Here is a 20460-nt window from a genome sequence, read left to right on the forward strand (position 1 = left end):
GAAGCCCCAAAGATCTTGAGGTCCTGGAGACGATTCCTAGAAACCCCCGGGCCCCCGTTGATGATGCAGAGAGATAATAGGATCGCGGGCAGCAGTTTGCGGAGGAAGCGTTGCAGGCCTCACCTGTTGAGCTCGCATCCTGATTTAAAAAGGGGAAACGAGCGCAACGGATCCCACGCACGAGCCACAGGCGCCGAGGGAGGAAGCCGGAATTCGACGCCAAAGGCCGCGGGGGGTGAAGCGGAGGCGCCTTTCACGTGCTCGCGGCCGTTTCCCCCCCCACCCCCACCCCGCCTTCGTCCCCTGCGGGCTGGCCCGGCGGGGCGGGGCTTCTGGGGTCGAAAGGAGCGGGGGGTCCTGGGCTTTGGGACCACGTGGCGCCCGCTGCACCGCCCGGGGAAGAGGAAGATGGCCAAGGCGCCGGGGGCACCCGGGGGTCCGAGAGGGAGCCCGCGCTGCCTTCCTTTGGGGTGAGCGCACAGGAGAGCCTGGGGAAGGGGTGTGCCCGCGACATGGGGGGGGACTGAAACCACGGATAAGGTTCAGGGCACGAGCCGAGCCGGTCAGCTAGGCTAGAAGCGCGGCCGCGGAGCAGGGGCTCTGGTGAAAAAGTCTGGGCGCGCGGAGTGCCCTGGGGCAGGCTGAGGAGGGGGGCACGCCGGGAGGGGAGGGGTGCTTAGGTGAGGCGATGCGGGAAATGGACGCTCTCGAGCCCTTAGAGGGGGAGGGGGGGCTCCGCCAGCCTCGGGCGACACAACGGAGCGGAAGCGTGGGGAAGGGGCCCGGGAGGCGGCTTTCGGATCCCCCCAGGAGGTCCTCAGAGCGCCGCCCGTGGAGCTGCCGAAGAAAGCGGGTCGGTGAGGCGCGCGCGCGCTATGGGGCGGGAGTTTTGAAGAACGGGGAGGGCTGAGCTGTGGGGTGGAGTAAGGGGACGGTTTGCCGGCGGGGAGGGGAGGAGGAAAGGCCTTGCTGGCGGCGGAGGGGCTGGGGGTCCCGGGGTGGTCAGCGAGCTCCCCGACGGAGAAGACGGCGGCCTTGGCGTGGTAGAACGCTAGGTGCCATTAAACGCCCGTCGATAATTACGAACGGCCGGGGCGGGCGGGAGGGAAGGAGAGGGCGGGCAGGCAGGCAGGCGAGGCAGCCTGTGAGAGGATCTGGGGGGCGGAGGCGCTGAAGGCACGTGTGTGAAAGGAAGGGGAGCGAGGAACTGGGAAGAAAGCCTCGGGGGCGGAGGGGAGGCCCGTGGGGCCTGTCCAAGCAAGCGGGGTCCTGGGACAGGCAATGGGGAGCAGTGGAGACCGTTGGCGTATGGGGTGGGCGAAGTTTCCCTCGAAGAGCCAGGATGTGCGGTGGAGAATGCAAAAGCCGGCCGGCCCGGGAGCCGTTTGAATATGAACTCCCGTGTAGGTTTTGGATGCCGCCTTTTCGGGCAGGAACTCCAGGCGGTTTGCAGAGCCCGCGCTGCTTCTGGGGAAGTGGTCGCAGGGATTTGGCTAAAGTCCGGGCTCCATGAGAAGCTTCATGGGAGCCTAGAGAAAGGGTGGCGGTTGGGAAAGTGGCCGGAGTTGAACACGAGAGGCAGCGTTCACACGTAGAGAACGAAGCACATGATCGTGAGAAGAAATGAGATTGTGAGTGTAGAACCGGGATTTGTTTTATTAGGAAGAAAACCCCGAGCCCTGTCAGTGCTTTTGGCAGCAGGTGCCTGTATTAGCGCCCGTTCACGTATAAGTGGCTAAAAAAAAAAAATCTCGCAGGCGGACTATATTCTTGCCAAAGCGGAGGGATACCATGTGGGAGCTTTTTAATTTGGCGGGATGGGAAGTGGACTTTTTTTTTTCTTTTGGCTTTTCACCAACGGGTGCCTGCGCTCACTCTACCTCATTCTTTCGTACGGCGGGAGGAACATGAATGAATGGAACAGCCGCGGAGGGGAGGCTCACGTGCGTTGTAAGGGAAAAAAGCAAAAGGAATGAATGAGGGAGACAGCAGCGGGAGGGAAGGGAGTTCCTGAGAAGAGCTGATGATGCAAGCAAAGAAGCTCGGCGGTCGGGTAAAAGGAACAGCGCCCCCATTCAGCGGGTGAAGTGAGGAGTGGGAGGTGCGATTGACAGCTACTGAAAGGAACAGCCACTGCGAAGGTTCCAGTCCCAGCAGAGGGAGGCACTCTGGAAGAGCTTGGTCCTGGAAGCCAGAGTGGAGGTTGCAGTCGCCACCAGCTGCAATAGTAGCTAGCCAGCAAGTAGCAGCAAGCAAACCACCGCAGTCCTGGCTGGGAGGGATCTTGGAGCAAGCAGGCAGGCAGGATCCAGAGGAGGAGGAGGAGGCTGGCTCGATCCAGATCCAGACCCAGGCATCGTGGAAGCAATGGATCGGAAGAGGTGGGAGTGCTCAGCTCTCCCGCAGGGATGGAAAAGGGAAGAAGTGACCAGAAAATCGGGGCTCTCTGCTGGCAAGAGTGATGTCTATTATTATAGGTGAATGTGCCACGGCGGAGGGGCCTTGGGTAGGGAGGGTTGGCGGTGGGAAGGGAGGAAGATGGAGGGGGGTGATGAGGCTGCTGTGGCCGCCGCCACCACCTATCTTTATCTTTACATGCTTGCTGCTGTAAGACTCATTGCAAACATATGCATACAAAGGGGGAGCCTGTTTGCTCATTCTGCATTTTCTGCATGATGAAGATATAGCTGGTCTTTCCTATCCCCTGTTTGCAGCTACTGTGGAAAGTCCAGTTCTGTGGGGAGGGGGCGAAACTGGTTTCTGCATGTCAAATGGGGCAGGAATTAATGGTTACTTCCAACCTTTGCATGTGTGCTGTGCTAGAGATTTCAGGGCTGAGAATGGCATCTTTAGCATTTTTGAAAGGTTTGATATAAGCTACAGACATTCCTTGTTCTGGATTTAGCTAAAAAATCGCTTGAAAGGAGTGTTGCCAATGGCTTTCTCTCAGTCAGCAGTGGAGTAAACTACAAATGACAATTTCACATCTTAAAAGTCCAGTCACTTGGTGTTATATCCTCAAGTAGAGCTGATTTTAGATTACTACTATTGTATCAGAGTTGAAGTATTGTGATTTCCCCTAGTGAATTTTGGGCAGGTTAGTCTCTCAGTATCTACGTGCTAAGAAATTACAATCCTGTTGCAATTGCAAGATGTTCTTCTGTGGAAGTTTACGCTGTTATTTCAAGATGGAAGAGCTAAGTTGCTATCTGCTTTTTGTTGTCTTTGGGGCTACGGAGCTACACCCCTTTCCATTGACTTTGCATCTGGGTTTTGAGATATATCAATATGGGATTCTCTGGAGAGAAACAGACTTTTATATTGAATAGAGCAGTGGTTCTCAAACTGTACAAGCCAGCTGGCCTGCCACAACATCCCCACATTAACCAATTGGAGTCTACCCACCATTTCAAGCAGTAAATAAATTCTTAATTTCAGATTTCATTTTTAGTACAAAATTTAACTCAAGGGGCCTTTAAAACTTAGAATGGAGATGTATGTATATCAGAATATAACACAGAATCAGTAATAACTTGTTCAAAAGTGCTTTCAGAGATGAAGACATTGTGTTTTTCTAATATTTATTAAATGGTTCAGATTTGCTGAGAATTTGAAAGAGTGGCACAGAGAGAACATGAGGCTTTAAAATACATAAAACCCAAATGCCTTGTGGGAGTCACATGGAGAATGCATGAGTTGTTTTTAGATTTTCCCCCACACACCATTTTTGTAAATAACTCAAAGTGGTGAACATACCTAATACTCCTTCCTCTTCTTATTTTCCACACAACAATCCTGTGAGGTAAGTTGGGCTGAGAGAGAGCAACTTTCCAAAGTCAGCCAGCCAAGCTTTCAGGCCTAATAATCTAAATTTGATTCAAATAAATTTAAATTCAGTTGATAGTCTAAATTCAATTGGAATCAGTGTATGATAACTAAATTGTCAGAAGTGCTATCCTAAGTGCAAGAGAGTTTTTAGGGAGGAAATAAGAGAACTGAGTTTCTTTGTAAATGAGGGGAAGCCCCAATCTGCAGAATAGTAGATGACCCAGCTGCTCTTTTTTTTGCTATACCACTAAACTAGAAACATTGTAGAAAGCTAATCAAGAAAAGATAGAGGGAGCAGGGTAGAAACAGAGCCATTTAAGGATGTGTGTAGGCAAAAAAATAACGAAGTATGGTAGTACTGTTGTTGCCACTTTGGTTTCCTTTAGCTTGCTTACATAGACAACTCTGAGATGCTTTCACAATGCTTCCATGTGGGTGTATGGAAAGCAGAAAGACTGCAGAAGATGAGTTGGTAGAAGCTGTAAGTTTGTCTGATACAAAACAATTTCCCCCCTAACCTCTTACAATATAGTCACAGTATTTCTAGTAATAAGAGAAGATAGTCTGTTGCATAAAGATACCTTACTAGTAACTTACGTTCACATATTTCACTAATCATGATTTGTTAAATAAGTCTGGGTTTACAAATCACACTTAAGCAAGAACTAAACAAATTGCATTGTGGCTGCTAATCTTTTCAATGTGCTGCTGGTAGCATTATAATATATCAAATTATGTCAGACTGCCAATGCATGAAAAGTCTTCCGCCTGACTTCTAGCCTCATGGAAGAAGGCTGTGAGATGGCATCTTGTGCTTGTTTATTCAGGAAGCAGTAGAGGTGGGATTTAGAACTGCAGTACAGAGGAAAAGATTATTGCATGTTTATAAGCTTATAAATTGCATCCTTCAGATACCAATTCACATGAATTGAGAAGAGAGGGAAGTAAAGGCAGAACATGTAAACCCTAGATATAATTAAGTGGATGTCTGATAATTTTTAACACTAGTTTTAGGTGGGGAAAACACTTGTAACACCCATATTTTGATAATAATAGAGTGTCTTGGGATTTGTATACTGAGAATTGGTCTAGACTAGTCACGAACAACATGTAAAGGAAGAAAAGGCCACATCAATAAATTAAAAGAATCCTGAACCACAAAATAATATCTGGTGTGCTGATCAATGAGTTTGGTGGCTAACAGAAGGACAGCACTGGTGACGTAGCAGCTTGTATCTTTGGATGGCATCAGTAAATTAAACTTCTGAAAATGTTGGTGGGCTGCCAGTTGTCTATTCTAGACTATATGTATTTTTTCATTGATGTGTCTAATCCTAACCTTAACTTTATTTCCTTATAAAACACTTACCTGCTTTTCAGCATTAAAGATCCCCAAATGAAATATACACACTTGCCTTATAGGATGGTTGCTTGTATGCTTGCTGGTGCATTCATCCAATCTTAAAGCCTATTCAGTTCCTGCCTCTATTTGAAATGTTGCTATTAAGCTCTAAATCTGAGCTAAGGTATAGTACTTCCCTCTACAGATACCACCTACAGATATATGTATGGATCAACTAGCTAATTAAAAAAATAAAGCTTTTTGTGAGGGTCCTGTCTAAATAGTCTACCTTCCTAATGGATCCTACAGATGTTTAATTCAAGCTGTTTTGAATAGAAGTTGGATTGGTTTAGTAAAGCTCTTGTAATTATGCTTAAATAACAGTTGTTACGATGGTTTTCTGCATCACACTGCTTGAATTCTTTAAGTACCTGATAGTTTTAGTGTAAGATTTTGATGCTGTATTTATGTAAATGGATCTTGGTAAAGCAAGAGATGAGCAAAATCTGTATTTAAGACCTCTGGAAATAGAGGAAATTGGAGCAAATAATATATTAATGATATGACTCAGGCAAGGCACTTATGAGTACAAGTGATGATTCAGCTTTGCATGCTGGGATCTGATGTTAAAATAATTGTATGAGTGATGAAGACTTGTTTCTGCCTGCCTGAGATCTGAGCATTTATTGCCAGGTGAAGTGGACAATACTAAGCCAATAAATCAGTGATCTGTCTAGGTAATCTCACACATTCATTTAGTGTGTTGTACAAATGATCATAATTAAATTGATGTACTGTTGGTACTTGTGACTTTCAGCTTGTATTCTCTGATCTTTCTCTAATACAACATTTGTCCTTGAAAAAATAAGGAATGATGAGCTTTATTTCTGGGGGTGTGAGGGGGAGTAGAATATCCTCACTATTGTCTGATGTAGGAATCAGCTATGCAAAGATTTTAGTGACCACAAGAACTGAGTGTGTTTGCAAATAATAAGGCTTGATAGACATAAATTACCTTGTAAAAGTATTCTGGATACCTAGACTTAGTGAGAAAGGGTGATCCCTGAAAGGAGACAGTTTGAAAACTGCTGTATTTTACTCACTTGCTCAAAAATTACTGCTTGTTACACTTTTGCTTTTGTTTTAATTAAACCCCTTGTTTTTTTTCTCTCTGTTCTGTAAAATGTCTGTGTGTGCTTTCCTGAAGCTAGATAATTGGTGATGGAAATGAATTTGCATGTAACTGGGACAAAGATACATTTTCCCTTGCAAATCAGAATGTAAAAGAACAAAGAGTCCAGGTTGTCTGTGCAGAGTAGACATCTGGAGGCTGTTCAATCCAGTTTGAATAGGTTGCAATGTATTCATTTTAAGTTCTCCCCTTTTCTTCCCCCCTGAAGCCCCATGTATGTTCTCATAAGTCTGTGAATTTCAAGTAACACTCTAAATAAAGGAGTGAAAGAAAAGCAGACAGCTTTTTTTTTGTAAACAGTCTGAAGGATACCATGGAAAACTTCACAATGCCAGCATACCTTTAAGACAGGCAAGCGTGGAGAATTGGTTCCATTGCTTTGCAGCTGCTTTTTTATCTTTGGTTGAACAATGGAGGATCAGAAATGCTTTCTACATTCACTTTTTTTTTTTAGTAAAAAAGCATAATAATCCACGTGGGACACTTTCCTCACAAATGGCTTGCAGGCCTTAAATCAGGAGGACTTCTTTGCATGTTTGTATCGTGCTGCTAAAATGGTAGTTTTGGAATTATTTCTGTTTGTATTGAGCAGTTGCACAAGTCTTAATTTTAAGTTATAGCTCTTAATCCATCCCCTTTACAAAGTCTAACTTCACCATTGATCTTCTGTGTGCATTATATTGCCCACAGTGTCCTCAGCAATGATGAAAGTGACTTGCTGCTAACTAGCTTTGTTGCATCTGTAGTTACTGAATTGCAGGTGGGGGGGAGTCTGTTAACTGCCAGAACAAAGCCATTATGGTTTTGCAGGGATAAGTGCAAACAGCCCCAAACTAATTGCTATATTTCGGCTATAGTTCTAACACATGCTGCCCAGAGTTCAAAAGCTAAATTTGTTCTTCTTTCCATCCCTCCCCGTTCAAATTCGGTCCGTTTCTCAGTCCAAGTGGGAAGAAATTCCGCAGCAAACCTCAGCTGGCCCGTTACTTGGGTAACTCCATGGACCTGAGCTCGTTTGACTTCCGAACAGGGAAGATGCTAATGAGCAAGGTGAACAAAAACCGGCAAAGGATGCGCTATGACTGTTCAAGCCAAACCAAGGTGAGGGTGGTCTTTTTTTCCTCTCTTTTTTTAAAAAAATGAATACCCTATTGGCTACAGGGAGAGAATTACAATTGAACTCTAAATGCTCATGGTGATATGGCTTATTAAGTCTATTTACTTTTGTCATTAATGCTCTTTCTTTAATAACTTGTACTTGAAGCAGATAGCACTTAAAATAGATTTCACATAAAAATTCTAACGTAACATCTCAGCAAATGGGAGACAAAAACATATCCAAGATTCTTGATTCCAAACAAAATGTCTGGTTGAACCAAATGATTTTATTTTATATATATGTGCATTTTATTAAGCATTACAGTTAAATAAATAAAATTAATACAAACTAGAAAAAAATTAAATTGCAAAAAAAAAAAAAAAAAACCAGAGAGAAAAAAATGGCGGGGTCAAGGAAGAGGGTATTTTCTACTGTGGCCTCAGAGGTGAAGAAAGCCCCCAGTCTCTTGGCCTTCTGCAAAGAGGTCAAAACCTGGCTGTGTAGCCTTGCATGGGTGGACATAGGAGCCCACATAGCCATAGGGCTTGTTGGCCACTTGAGAACCCACCCCTGCCCCGCCTGTATTAGCAACTTCTTTCCCCATCTTGGAACTCTTTTTAATAATTTTTAATTATTTAGTTTTTAATGTTTTATTATACTGATTAAACTGTATATCACCCAGAGCCCCTCTATGAAGGAGGGGGGCAGTTAAGAACGTAGGTAGGTAGATTAGATAAACAGAAAGAATAAAGCAAAGAAAAAGAAAATCATTATAAAGAAATGGTTTGCTCTTTGTCACAACAATTATAAACAATTTTAACAATCACTTTCTCTTAAAATACTCCTTTATGTATAAAAAAATCCTTAAAACTTCATCATTCAGTCCTAGTCATCAAAAGTCCATTAAGGGTTACCAGAAAATTGATATGACAACATATCTATTTTAACCTTGATCTAATAAACCTACTGTATACTCTTTTTACTTTTAACAATCTTGGTCTTTAATCCCTTCAAATAGTGTCCTAGAGCTTACTTTTCATTTTTCTTTTTCTCTTCTCACTGAATCCTTAAGAACTTTAACAGGTCTCTTTTGTAAATTCAACATAAGGTCATTCTTTTGGTTTGCCATTTCTATATCCCTTTTAATTGTTAAGATAGCAGTTTCATTTGTACACCTAGTGCAACATTTTTTCCCCATATTCTTATACCCTGCCATTTTTAAATCTAAGATCCATCTCAGTCTGATAAAACTTATTCCTCTTCCAAAACATCTTTGAAAGATTATCTATAATAGTATTTCCAAAAATGATTAGGAAATGAGATTCAGCAGAACTTTGTGTGTCCATAAGACTACATTGTGGTCTGAGCTTGATGGAATCCCTTGATTCTCAACTGTTCAACTTGCAAGCCATTAGTTTACTTATAAGAAGTGGCTGTCCAGAATCACACATGGGAATATTTTACACGCTTCTTTATCCAGAGAGACTTGGCTGGTCAGAAATGTCTGGCTGCTGATTTCGCTATCTGCTCCTTCAAAGACATCTAGTTTGCCATGAATCCTCATTGGAAGTGAACTAAATGATCTTAAAAACGTAACAAACTACGAACAAAAAAGGGATGGATTGGGGAATTCCATTTTTAGATCTTTGCTGTAGTTTACTATTCCTGGCCAAGTTACTATTTTATGACAAAGCATAAAAGGGAAATGTATATTCCCAGAATAAAAGTGAACATTAGCTGTTAAATTGGAAATTGAACCTAGAATCCTCTATACCCATGATGGCGAACCTATGGCACGTGTGCCACAGGTGGCACGCAGAGCCATTTCTGCAGGCACACGAGCCCCAGTCAGACTTACCTGCACTGCACATACGCGCACGTCCCAGCTGATTTTCGGCCCGCTTGAGGCCGTTTTCGCCCTCCCAGAGGCTCAAGGGAAGCCTCTGCAGCCTTGGGAGGCCAAAAAACAGGCCTTCCAGAAATACCGGAAGTGCCCGTTTTCAGCCTCCAGGGGGCCTCTGGAGCCTGGGAGAGGCCGTCTTTGCCCTCCCGGAGGCTTGAGGGAAGCATTTGCAGGCTCGGGAGGCCGAAAAACAGGCCTTCCGGAAATACCGGAAGTGCCGAAAAGGGTCCGTTTTCAGCCTCCTGGGGCTCCAGAGGCTTCTCTCAAGCCTCTGGGAGGGCGAAATCGGCCTCCCCCTGACTCCAGAGGCCCTCCAGAGACTGAAAATGGGCACTTCTGGTATTTTTCGGCCTCCTGAGGCTGCAGAGGCTTCCCTTGAGCCTCCGAGAAGGCGAAAATGGCCTCAAACAGACCGAAAATCAGCTGGGAGGTGCGTGCATGCCCAGTGCAGGTTACTCACGCATGCGGGGGGGGGGGCACATTGCATTGTGGGTGCCGGCACATGTGCGCGTTTTCAGCACACCACAACAAAAAGGGTCGCCATCACTACTCTACACGTAAGTAAATGCCACATCTAAGGTAGGGCCTTTCCCTCCTTGTCTAAGAGGGCAGACTTTGCCCTTAATCATCAATCAAACTCTATTGTCCGTACACTGTGTTGCTTTTCATAGACGTGAATGTGCCACTTGGAGACTTAATTAATGGCACTAAACTTTATTGACCAGATATTATGAATTAAGGCTCCTATTATTTATTTTTTTAAAGTTTATTTAGCACTTTCTATAGATCTCCCACCTCTGCGTGGTGCATAGAAGCAAACTGTGATATAGAACATCTGATCACTTAAAATTATTTTTAAAATTGCAGGGGAATATCATCATAATGGCAGTAACAAAAACAGATAACTGCTTATAATCTCCCTAGAGCTCAAAAACTTGCTGAAATAAAATTATTTTAAGGCCTTCCTGATTACAGCTGACTGGATTTCCAATTATAAAATCAGAATTGAATCTTAGAAGTCATCTGTTCCAACCTTCTACTCAGTGTAGGATCTATTAGCGCACCAGCCTTACGCTCAAAGACCTATATAGGTAGTCTTTGACTTACGGTCACAATTAAGAGCAACATTTCTGTTGCTAAGCAAGGTAGTTGTTAAGAGAGTTTGGCTTTATTTTAGAATTCTTGCCACAGTTGTTAAGTGAATCACTACAGTAACACGGTTGTTTGATGACTCTAGCTCTCCCATTGACTTTGCTCATTAGAAGACTGCACAAAGTGATCACATGACCCAAGGACACTGTAACCGTCTTAAATACATCTTGGTTGCCAGGCACCTGAATTTGCTGCAACAGCTGTAAAGTGAAAAAAATGGACATACGTCACTTTTTTCAGTACTGTTATAAACTTTGAATAGTTACTAAACAAATGGTTTTCAGTTGAGGAACTACCTGTACTAATTTGTAGCTTTTTATCACTAAAGTACATCAGAATTGTTTTTTATATATGTTTATTTATAGTTTTTCTTCAACATCCAACATTTTTTGTGGACAGTGTAATGACTGGGTTGACATATTTTTCACATAGTGCTCACAGTAATAATACATTTACATATACAGAATTTTTATCTTCCAACTTATAGCCTTAATGTGCTCATTATAATTATATACCGTGTTTCTCATATAATAAGGCCGGGTCTTATTTTTTTTTGAGCCCCGAAAAAATGGCTAGGTCATCTTTTTGGGGGTGACTTAATTCCCCCCCCCCTTGCATCTTTGGGCAGGCGGGTGGCGACAGCTTGGATGTTGACCTCGGCGCTGGTGGGGCACTTTGTATCGGGGTCAACGCAGGCAGCACCATATCCAGGTGTGCAACAAAAGTACTTCCTAACGGCAAGCCCTCCCACCATTTCCCCACCATTTCTCATGTTTTAATATAGGCCTTAATTTGGGGGGAGGGGCTTAATTTCATTTCATGCCTATAAAACATGCTGGGACTTCCTATTGGGGGAGGCCGTATTGTTGGAGAAACAGGGTAATATATTTTATGTATCAATCGATATACTATTTTCCCAATTTGTCACTCAGCGTTCAACCACATTTTCAGTATCTCAACTTTCTATAAATACCAATGAAACCAGTTGTCAATAGATTTAATCAGTCCCAAGATTATACCTCTAAGTCCCCTGAATTTATAGTCCTTGAAAACTGTATTTTCCAATAAATTTTTTTCAAGAATGTTGATATGGGTTACTATACATACATACTTGGATTCCTAAAGTTGCCTTATTTGAAGACAAGCTGTTGATCTAAGACTTGAACTAAATTAGGGATAAAGATCATTCTGTATACTCTTAAAAAGCTGTATGGTGTTGGGAAGAAAAACTGATAGTCATGATCAAGATAGATATGAAAGAAAAGCAACTCTTCTGTTACATTCCTGACGAGAAAATTCTGTATTGCTGCCAATGGACAAAATTCATTGTAGCCAAAAAAAAAGTTTCTTTTGTTGAGTGATTTCTCCAGAATCACAACATAAGGAAAGGGTTATTTTCCTTGTCATGTATCTTTTAAAAAATCTGAAATTTACAAAGACATTTAATTTCCAGTAGACTTAAGTTTTAGGAGTCTTGAAAATGTTAAGAAGCAAACCACTTCAATTGCAAAATTGTCATTTTGGACCATTTTGAAACTTTCAATTCAAAATCAAATCTTTGCAGTTAGAACATAGCTGTTTCTGGCTAAAAATGTACAGCCTATTCCCAGCTGATTCTCATTTGAAACAGGGTATTTCAGATTAGAAACAATTTAATTCAAAACATTTTTGCATCACCATGAACTCCATAATATTGTATACTGAGATCTTAGTTTAATTTCAGAATGGTTTTTTTTATTGCTCACTTCCTATCTTGTCACATCTTTAGGGTAAACCTGATCTAAACACCACACTTCCTGTGAGGCAGACAGCTTCAATTTTTAAGCAACCAGTCACTAAGATCACAAATCATCCCAGCAATAAAGTGAAGACTGACCCCCAAAAAGCAGTTGACCAACCCCGACAGGTAAGAGGTGTGATTGAGAGGTGGGAGGTTTACTTTGAAGTATTTTCCAATTGATCTCGTAGAACACTACTGAGAAGCAGAGGCCTAATCAAGGCTGAGCAGCAATATGAACCTTGATCTCTGCTTTGAAGTCAGTCTGCTCTCCATTATACCACACTAAGTTATTGTAATAGTGTAAAAAGACTCCTGTTAAATCCACCTAATCCAGCATCTTATTTCAGGAGTGGTTAGCCAGATGTTGCAAGAATGTTTGCAAGGAATATAAATTGCCAGCCTACTCCCCCAATCTAGCAGTTTTAGACTAGGTCTGAACTTGAAATTAACATTTCTGAATACCGAGAAGTTCCATCTTACTAGCACTTCATGAGCTTTAGGCTATTTCCAAGTATATCCCATAATCATGGGTTGCATGAAAGAACCTAGCTGAGGCAGGAAAAGATTGCTCAGACTGATTCTTTCTCCCTTTTCAGATTAATCTGAAGTAAGATCTGAAACTTGTAGACCTTGGAGCTGCATGCAAGTTGCTAGCTTTTCTTTCATACTTACATAGCATCTTCTCCCAAGTGGATGGGGCCATTTTGCATAGTTTGGTATTTTGAATAGAGTTTAAAAGGGGGGAAATCATTGATATCCTCTATCAAGCTTGGTCTAGTGGTTAAGATACCAGGCTAGAAAACAAGAGACAGTGAGTTCAAGTCCTGCCTTAACCATGAAAGTCAGTTGAGTGACCTTGGGCCAAGGTCAATCACAGCCCAACTCACGTCACAGGGTTGTTGCTGTTAGGAAAATAGGAGAGGGAAGGTGTATTAGATATGGTCACTGCCTTGAGATCTTTGTAAAAATAATAAAACTGTGTGTGTGTGTATATGAATGAATGATTGGGTGCAAAATGAATGATTGGGTGAAGTTATATATATATGATTTTAGCTTCACCCAGTCTTCAATAAAAATATACAATCTTGTTTAAAATATTTGGGGAAATACATTGCACACAGAAGATTAAATGCTTGACATACTTGCCCAATAGAGAGTTGCAAAATTCATCAATTTGGGATGGGCCATTCTGGTTAACTAAGAAAAGTCCCACTTGTCTCCAAATTGTGAATGATTCAAGGTGCTCTGGACAAAATATGTATTCGGTCAGAAATCCCTAGACACTTCCAGTTCAGAAGCTACTTCTGTAAACTGCTGAAATCTCCCATTCCACCCCCAGAAGTATTATGGTCTGGAGGGAAACACAACATTCTTGAATGTCTGGAATGCTGAATTCACAAACAGACAATTTTTGCATGTACCTATCTAGAGGTTTAAAAATATTTTGGATGGGAAGATTGGTCTATCATCTTCTGGAAAGTCAGTGTCAGGGTAAAACCCCATGTTTCACAACATGGTACCCTCCAGATAATTTGGATTATATTTTTTACAATAATTATTTAGGTTTGCTTGTGCTAGTGGGAGATGAAATCTAAAACATAAATCCTCCAGACTCTTACCTTCCTCAGCTCTTGACCAGCAACTGTTCTATTCAGTTACAGAAATGTAAAAAAATGGAAGCTGGGCCTTTCCATTTGCTGAAGCTGAAAGTTTGTTTGTTTCCCCTCTCTGAGTTGTTTGTTTTCCTGCATTACAGTTGGTTACAATAAGACTTTGTTCCTGAGTTAGTTTCCTACCTCAACATTCCTCCCTTCGTCCCTTTTTAACATGTCTTTTTAGATCAGGAGTGGCGAACTATGGCCCTTTTATTACCTGTGGACTTCAACTCCCAGAATTCTTGAGCCAGCATGGCTGGCTCAGGAATTGGGGGAGCTGAAGTCCACAAGTCATAAAACGGCCATAGATTCCCCCACCTCTGTTTTAAATGATAAATCTGGGGACTGGGTATCATGTGTACGCCATTCAGGAATCCTCAAAGCTACAGTGAGTTAAAATGCTTTTAAGCTGAATAACATTAGGAGGAATGCATACTGGGAAAGACTGGAATTAGATGGAAAGATGACATATTGCAGTTTTCTTAAAGATGTGTAAGGGAGACTCATAATTTGCCCCCTTCCTCCCCACTGTGTCCCCCCGTTTTTTTCTTTTTTTACAAAAATACATTGTTTTTCTCTTTTTAGCTCTTCTGGGAAAAGAAACTAAGTGGCTTAAATGCCTTTGACATTGCAGAGGAGCTGGTGAAAACAATGGACCTTCCAAAGGGTTTGCAAGGTACTTTCAGCAGCTGTTGGTAAAGAGCTGAACTGCTGATGGCAGTGACCAAGTTCCTCGGATCACGAAGCTGATTATTTCATTGGGAATATTTTACATTCCACTTCTTCACTATCAAATATTCTTCAGAGCATTTGACCGTAATGATAAGTAATGATTTTTGAAATAAATGATCCAATCATAAAAACAAATATCCAGATAGATCAGATGAATAGAGCCTTCTTAGCACAATGCCATAATATATCTTTACATGCTAGTTGCAAGAGTAAATCTTTTCCTAAGCTATTATTCTGTCACATAGAAGTTAATGTTTATGTCTGTCCATATATGCATTTCAGTAATCAAAACTTTAAAGCTCACTCCTTTACAATCCTTGAATTGCGTTGAAGAGTTTTTAATAAAGGAGAATATTTGTAGCTCAGGATTTAAATGAGGGTCCTTGTTGCTTTCTGAGCTTGGTTGTTTTCTTTAGGACTTTTCATTACCCAAATGTCTGCAAACAAACAGCCAAGCTCAGAGAGCACCAGGAAGACCTCATGAAGAGTTTCTGGCTAGAATCTCTTTTGCCCCTCCTTTCGTATAAATTGCTGTTTCCTAAGCTCCATTTCAGAAGGGATCCAATCCTTTCAGATTCCAGTTTCCTTTCTTTCTGCACTTAAGATGTCTCATCATAACCAGCTGCTTGAACTGTTTGTTAAAAATACAAAATACGTTTTAATTTTTATTTTTTTTGGAAACTCTCACTATTTGGGTGGGATGTGTATAAAATGAAATACACACTCATTTTGTGCCCCCTTATCCTCGGGAAAACAAAACCAGGCAAGGGAAGCGGGAAGCTTGCTGATTTTCAGACTGCTGAAAAGGGAGACCACAGGAAAGAGCTTAATTCTATCCCTCCTCCTAGAAGGCACAGGGCTTAAACTGCCCTCTTATTGTTAGCTCTGCCTTCTGTAAACGAGGAAAGGCTTTCTCCCTTAGTTGCGTTTCTAGGCCAAGAGGTTAAAAAGTTGAATTCTTTACCCCCCAAAAAAAGAGTCTTGAGAAAGCTTTAGCTGTGGAGTACAGATTTAAATTTGAATTTAAGCTCACTACTCTACCTAGTGCCTGATACTGCTGTCAGACTATCATGGAATATATTTGTGCCTTAAACGTGATCATGCTGATCGGCAGGAATTTTGTAATAGTATTAGCAAAAAAAGACCATCATTTATTAACTGTTACCATGCTGTACCTCTTTAGGTGTGGGACCTGGATGTACTGATGAGACTCTCCTTTCAGCCATTGCCAGTGCCTTGCATACCAGCACAATGCCCATCACTGGACAGCTTTCTGCTGCTGTTGAGAAAAACCCCGGGGTCTGGCTGAACACTTCTCAGCCTCTCTGCAAAGCCTTCATGGTGACTGATGAAGACATCAGGTAGTAAAACCTGACTCCCAGGGCAGGAGGTGAATTTCTCCCCCTGGGGTTTTACATAGTGCTAGAATTTGTTAGATGCTTAAAAGTACCTATGATTCTGTTGTCCTCAAAAGAATATAAATTGTTGTAAAATATGCATGTTATCTGCCTCAGTCTAATTCATAGGCAAGGCTACAAATATTTGATGTTATTTCCAGCAAGAGCAGATAATCCCTGTGCCCAGTCCCTGTCCTCCCCCTGTTCTAGAAAGCACACAAGACTACCACAACTTCAGCCTGACCACAGCTCAGTCAATTGAGATCTCTTCTACAGTAGTACTTCAGTACTCATCGTGAATTGGTTCCAGGAGGAGGATGAGTGCCAAACAAAGGATGTGATTAAATACATTGGCCAGGAAGGATTTCTGTCTGTCCCTCATCAATGACCGTCCCCCTTTTTCTTTTGCAGCAGCCTTCCCAGCCAGGCTGACTTTTTGTCCGTTCTCTGTAGCTATTCCCCTCAAGTACCAAACAAACAAGTACTGGGACAACATTTTCGTATCAAAATTGCATTGAATACTAAATTCGATGAATGTTGAAGCTGTCAAATATCGAGCTGCTTAGTGATCTGTTCCCTCCCATAATTTTGGTAGGGGATTCATGACCAGCAAGCTCACTAGCAGCATTTGGAACACAGTGAAGGGAACTCTCTAAGTGCTAAGGGCAAGTAAGCATGCCAGCATTTAGCAGTGCAACAGTATGCTCTGACCACGTACTGCACAGCTCAGAAAGAAATCTGATGAGTGCTAGGGCAGCCACAAAGCTGCTTCTAGCCACAGTGCAATAGCCTACATTGTAGCTACATTGTTGTTCTCCAGGAATCATATGTAATAGCTGGATGACTTGCTGATTTTACCCCCACCAGTCAAATAGGAAACAGAATGGACAGATCTGATATTTTGACTGGTAGGGAAGAGAATCCCCAAACACAACACCTGGGTATCATCCTTATAGAAAAGAGAGCCCCCATCAGAGGTGAGAAGAAAGTCTGTACTATTGACAACTTACAGAAGTTATTTAGATCAGCTGCCCACTTGCAATGAATCTCACAAGTCTTCAGGGCTAGATGATTGATTACCTGCACAGATTCAGTAGGCTTACTTTTTTTTCTTTTGCCTGTTCGCTCTCATTCCAATCTCATATAAGATGGTGGTTGTGGAGAAATTAAAAAAGGAAGCACTGCCTATTCAACCTTAAATTACTGAAATGAAACATAGGATATAAAAGTGATCCTGTTATTCTTTGTCAATTTACCTCTTCCCTAATAGCAGGGTTTCTCCAGTTATATCTGCTGTATGCTACAAAGGAATAGATACGTGTGCTTGGGGGTATTTATTTAATTATTTTTCTCTCCAGGAAGCAAGAAGAGCTGGTTCAGCAAGTGAGGAAGAGACTAGAGGAAGCCTTGATGGCTGACATGCTTGCTCATGTGGAAGAGATAGCCAGGGATGGTGAGACACCTGCAGTAAAGGGTAATGAAGAAGAAGAGGAGGAGGAGGAGGAGGAGGAAGATGGTGATCGTGTACAGGAAATGGAGAATGTATAGTCCAGGTAGCACAGTTCCATATTAATACTTTTTCCCCATCACCCATAGGTTTGCAGTGCTGTTTCTCCCAACCCTTGAAGAGTTTCAAAGTGATTTTATCCTATATTTATATTTATTACCAAGCTCAATATTTGCAATGAATGATAGCATTTTTCAAGATTTTAAGAAAATACTTTTCCAACCATTTCTTCCATTTCCATTTTAACTAGAAAGGACTTGAAGTGGGGATTACATGGTATTCTTGATATGTTCTTGGTCCTGAAGCCAAGTTGGCTTGGCCTATTTTTTTAATGGAGTGGCTATACTCTTGATCTCTCCTGAATGTTGAATAACAAGTGCGCATGGACCTTCAGAATAGGAAAACATTCATTTCTTGAACACAGAAGTTATTTGGCAACCCACCCATCCCCATAGTCACAGGCAGTGGTCTTGATCTTGGTACATGCTTGCGTGGCATGTAGAAAAGTCTTCACCATTTTGATCATAGAATCATAGGGTTGGAAGGGGCCTTGAAGGTCTTCTAGCCCAACCCCCTGCCCAAGCTAGGAATCTTATTATTCACTCTTCCACCCCCATCCCCGGGTACCTTTTGGAGCCGTATCTTCCATGCTTTGTAGCTGATCAAGTGTCTCTTTTCCTTCAGGGTGTTTTTTCCAAGAACTAGCCTGCACTTGGTCAATGCAGAGGCAAGTGCATCTTCAAAATGCTGTGCACTAACTGTATCTGCGTGTGTGAATGTGTTTGGCTTCAGTTCACAAGAAGCTGAAGGGACCAGTCAGACTGAGTAGTTTGAAGAAGAATTTGCTGAGCTCAGCTTTTTTTTTTTTCTTTCCTCTGCCCCCTCATTTTTCTCTTAAAAAGTATCATGGGGCAATAGAGGAATCAAAAAAGTTATTCACGAATTATGAACATAATCCCTTTGTCTCATTTCCAGACTAGCAATTGAAACAGGTTTCCCAAGTTTCTTCTAATAGTGTCTGAACATGCCCTAAACGAATTGGCTTAGCCCAGAGATGCCAGGAAGAAATTGTTTCTAAGTTTTCTCTACATAATTGAAGTCACATATAACAAAATATTTTTGGTGATAGAGGTAAGCTATTCCACTTGTAAAATCTTGCCATGGGATCTTCATTTTCTTACCTGATTATTTAATTTGGGTTCGTTTTATTTGCTTTTTTAAAAAAAACCCGTCAACAGAACGTGCCTTTCCATGTGGACTGGGAAACTGATCGCCCGAAGCTATACAGATCCACGTTTTGGTCAAAAAATCCCCTTCTTCTGCATGCATATACCTATAATTCATGCAGGGCTTTATGAGCACAAACCATTATGGAAAGAATATTAAATAATGACCATAATTACCCAATCAGAGAAAGTAACCAAAAGGTGCTGTGTGAATTTTTTGCAACTATTTGAAAGAAAGGATTACTTAGCGCTATCGATCTCTTGTTTTATAATTGAATTGGTTGCTGGGGGGGGAGGGGGGTGCCTTTGTCTCATATAATTAAATGCTTTTCAGAAGTAGTAATATTAGATTGCTAACATAGTTGAGGAGAAGCAAATAAAGCAGGCCAGTTGTAAATTACACAGAATTTGCCTTAATGAGTTCCACCTCAGCTGGGATTGGGTTACTAGAAACATAAATAATACCATCTTTGCTCTTGCTTGCTTCCTAATGCATACTGTCTCTAAACTGTCATCAACACAATACTAAATTTTCAGTGCTGGATTTTAAATTTCAGGATTAGATGACAGTACTACATCTCTTTTAAAAAAAAGTCAGGGCTAATGGAAACCATCTTCATGAATCCTGGTTAGATATTTTGGAAATGTGGGGTGTTACCTTAATTTTTTAATCCCCAAAGTTAGAAATGCGATCTTGGGCCTAATATAGCTCTTTTCATTTTGGACTTACAAAAGAAATGCAGGATTTTGGTCCAGTAGTCTCTATTTAATTGTTTTCAGATTTTTGAGTATTGGTTGAAATCTATCATGTATATTTCTCTTCTGCTCTTGCATGCACATAAGAGTTAGTCCCTGTTTGATTTCTTTTCTTTGCTTATTTGGAGCAACCTCTCAGCATATAATTCCTAGGAAATGTCATAAATTATTGCTTTAAGCTGTTTATGCTGCAAAATCATGTTGCGTGCTTAAGTCGTGCTAGGATGAAGCTGCAACTAGTGCGCAAATGTGTAAAGCCCTGTTGGAAAGGAAACGCAGTCTGGCTGTCTTCACAATATCCTCCTAGCCAGATTATGCATTTATTTTCTTTTTAACCAATGATTTGATAGTGTGGTGTTCATTAACAAGAATTTAGAAAATTCTTCAATCCTTTGTCTTTCAAATACACACTCATCACAACTGTCGCCACCTTACCACTGATATGTACTTTAATTGTAACAGTATCTTAATGTACAGTCTTGTTGGGGAATATTAGTTTTGTAATAAAATGTTTTTCATACATTTAATTTTTCATGCATTTAATGTTTGTTAAGAAAATATAATGAAACATGAATAGCATAACTTTTCTCAAATGTTACTCCCAATCATAGACCTGGAAAAGGGGTGAGGTTAAAAAAATGTACATAGCAGTCATATGAAAGAGAGTTAAAGCAGGCAAGAGAGTGCTATAGGGGTTTTAAGAATTCCTGGGTTAGGTAATGATAGCCATTACATCAGATGACCTGTTGAGGTCTAGTATTTGTGTCTTCATGAGTAAAGGAAGTCCATTAAACAGTTGCATGGAAACAACAGGAGAATGAAAGTTTGGTTTTCATTCCCTACTTGGGAATATTTTAGAACCCCAAATTCTTCCCTATAGAGCAACATTAC

The 20460-nt window shown here is 41.6% G+C and overlaps 1 protein-coding gene across 7 annotated transcripts; it reads left to right on the forward strand.

Moving 5' to 3' along the window:
- Positions 1 to 339: 339 nt before the first annotated feature.
- Positions 340 to 20096, forward strand: MBD3 (methyl-CpG binding domain protein 3). 7 transcript variants are annotated; one of them, XM_026681070.2, is made up of 7 exons: positions 340 to 470; positions 7304 to 7463; positions 12285 to 12422; positions 14537 to 14627; positions 15867 to 16044; positions 17439 to 17633; positions 18272 to 20096. In XM_026681070.2, the coding sequence occupies exons 1-6, from the start codon at positions 409 to 411 to the stop codon at positions 17626 to 17628; spliced, it is 819 nt and encodes a 272-aa protein (XP_026536855.2). In that variant the 5' UTR covers positions 340 to 408; the 3' UTR covers positions 17629 to 17633; positions 18272 to 20096. The 7 variants fall into 7 exon arrangements, with proteins under 7 accessions (XP_026536855.2, XP_087808749.1, XP_026536854.2 ...); XM_087952623.1 differs by having other exon boundaries at positions 354 to 470; positions 18563 to 20096; XM_026681069.2 differs by lacking the exon at positions 340 to 470 and adding an exon at positions 1944 to 2477.
- The last annotated feature ends 364 nt before the right edge of the window (positions 20097 to 20460 follow it).

The sequence above is a fragment of the Notechis scutatus genome, chromosome 1, assembly GCF_049901735.1.
Source record: "Notechis scutatus isolate UNSWTSFEM ecotype Mainland chromosome 1, rNotScu1.2, whole genome shotgun sequence".
Classification (NCBI taxonomy): Eukaryota; Metazoa; Chordata; class Lepidosauria; order Squamata; family Elapidae; genus Notechis; species Notechis scutatus.

What these genes read in the sequence shown, in the direction of transcription:
- MBD3 (XM_026681069.2), top strand. Translation starts at nt 2,368, where the DNA reads ATGGATCGGAAGAGGTGGGAGTGCTCAGCTCTCCCGCAGGGATGGAAA. An exon ending in CCTTCCAAAGGGTTTGCAAG is followed by an intron (nt 14,628 to 15,866) that starts GTACTTTCAGCA and finishes GTACCTCTTTAG; the next exon opens with GTGTGGGACCTGGATGTACT. An exon ending in GTGACTGATGAAGACATCAG is followed by an intron (nt 16,045 to 17,438) that starts GTAGTAAAACCT and finishes TTTTCTCTCCAG; the next exon opens with GAAGCAAGAAGAGCTGGTTC.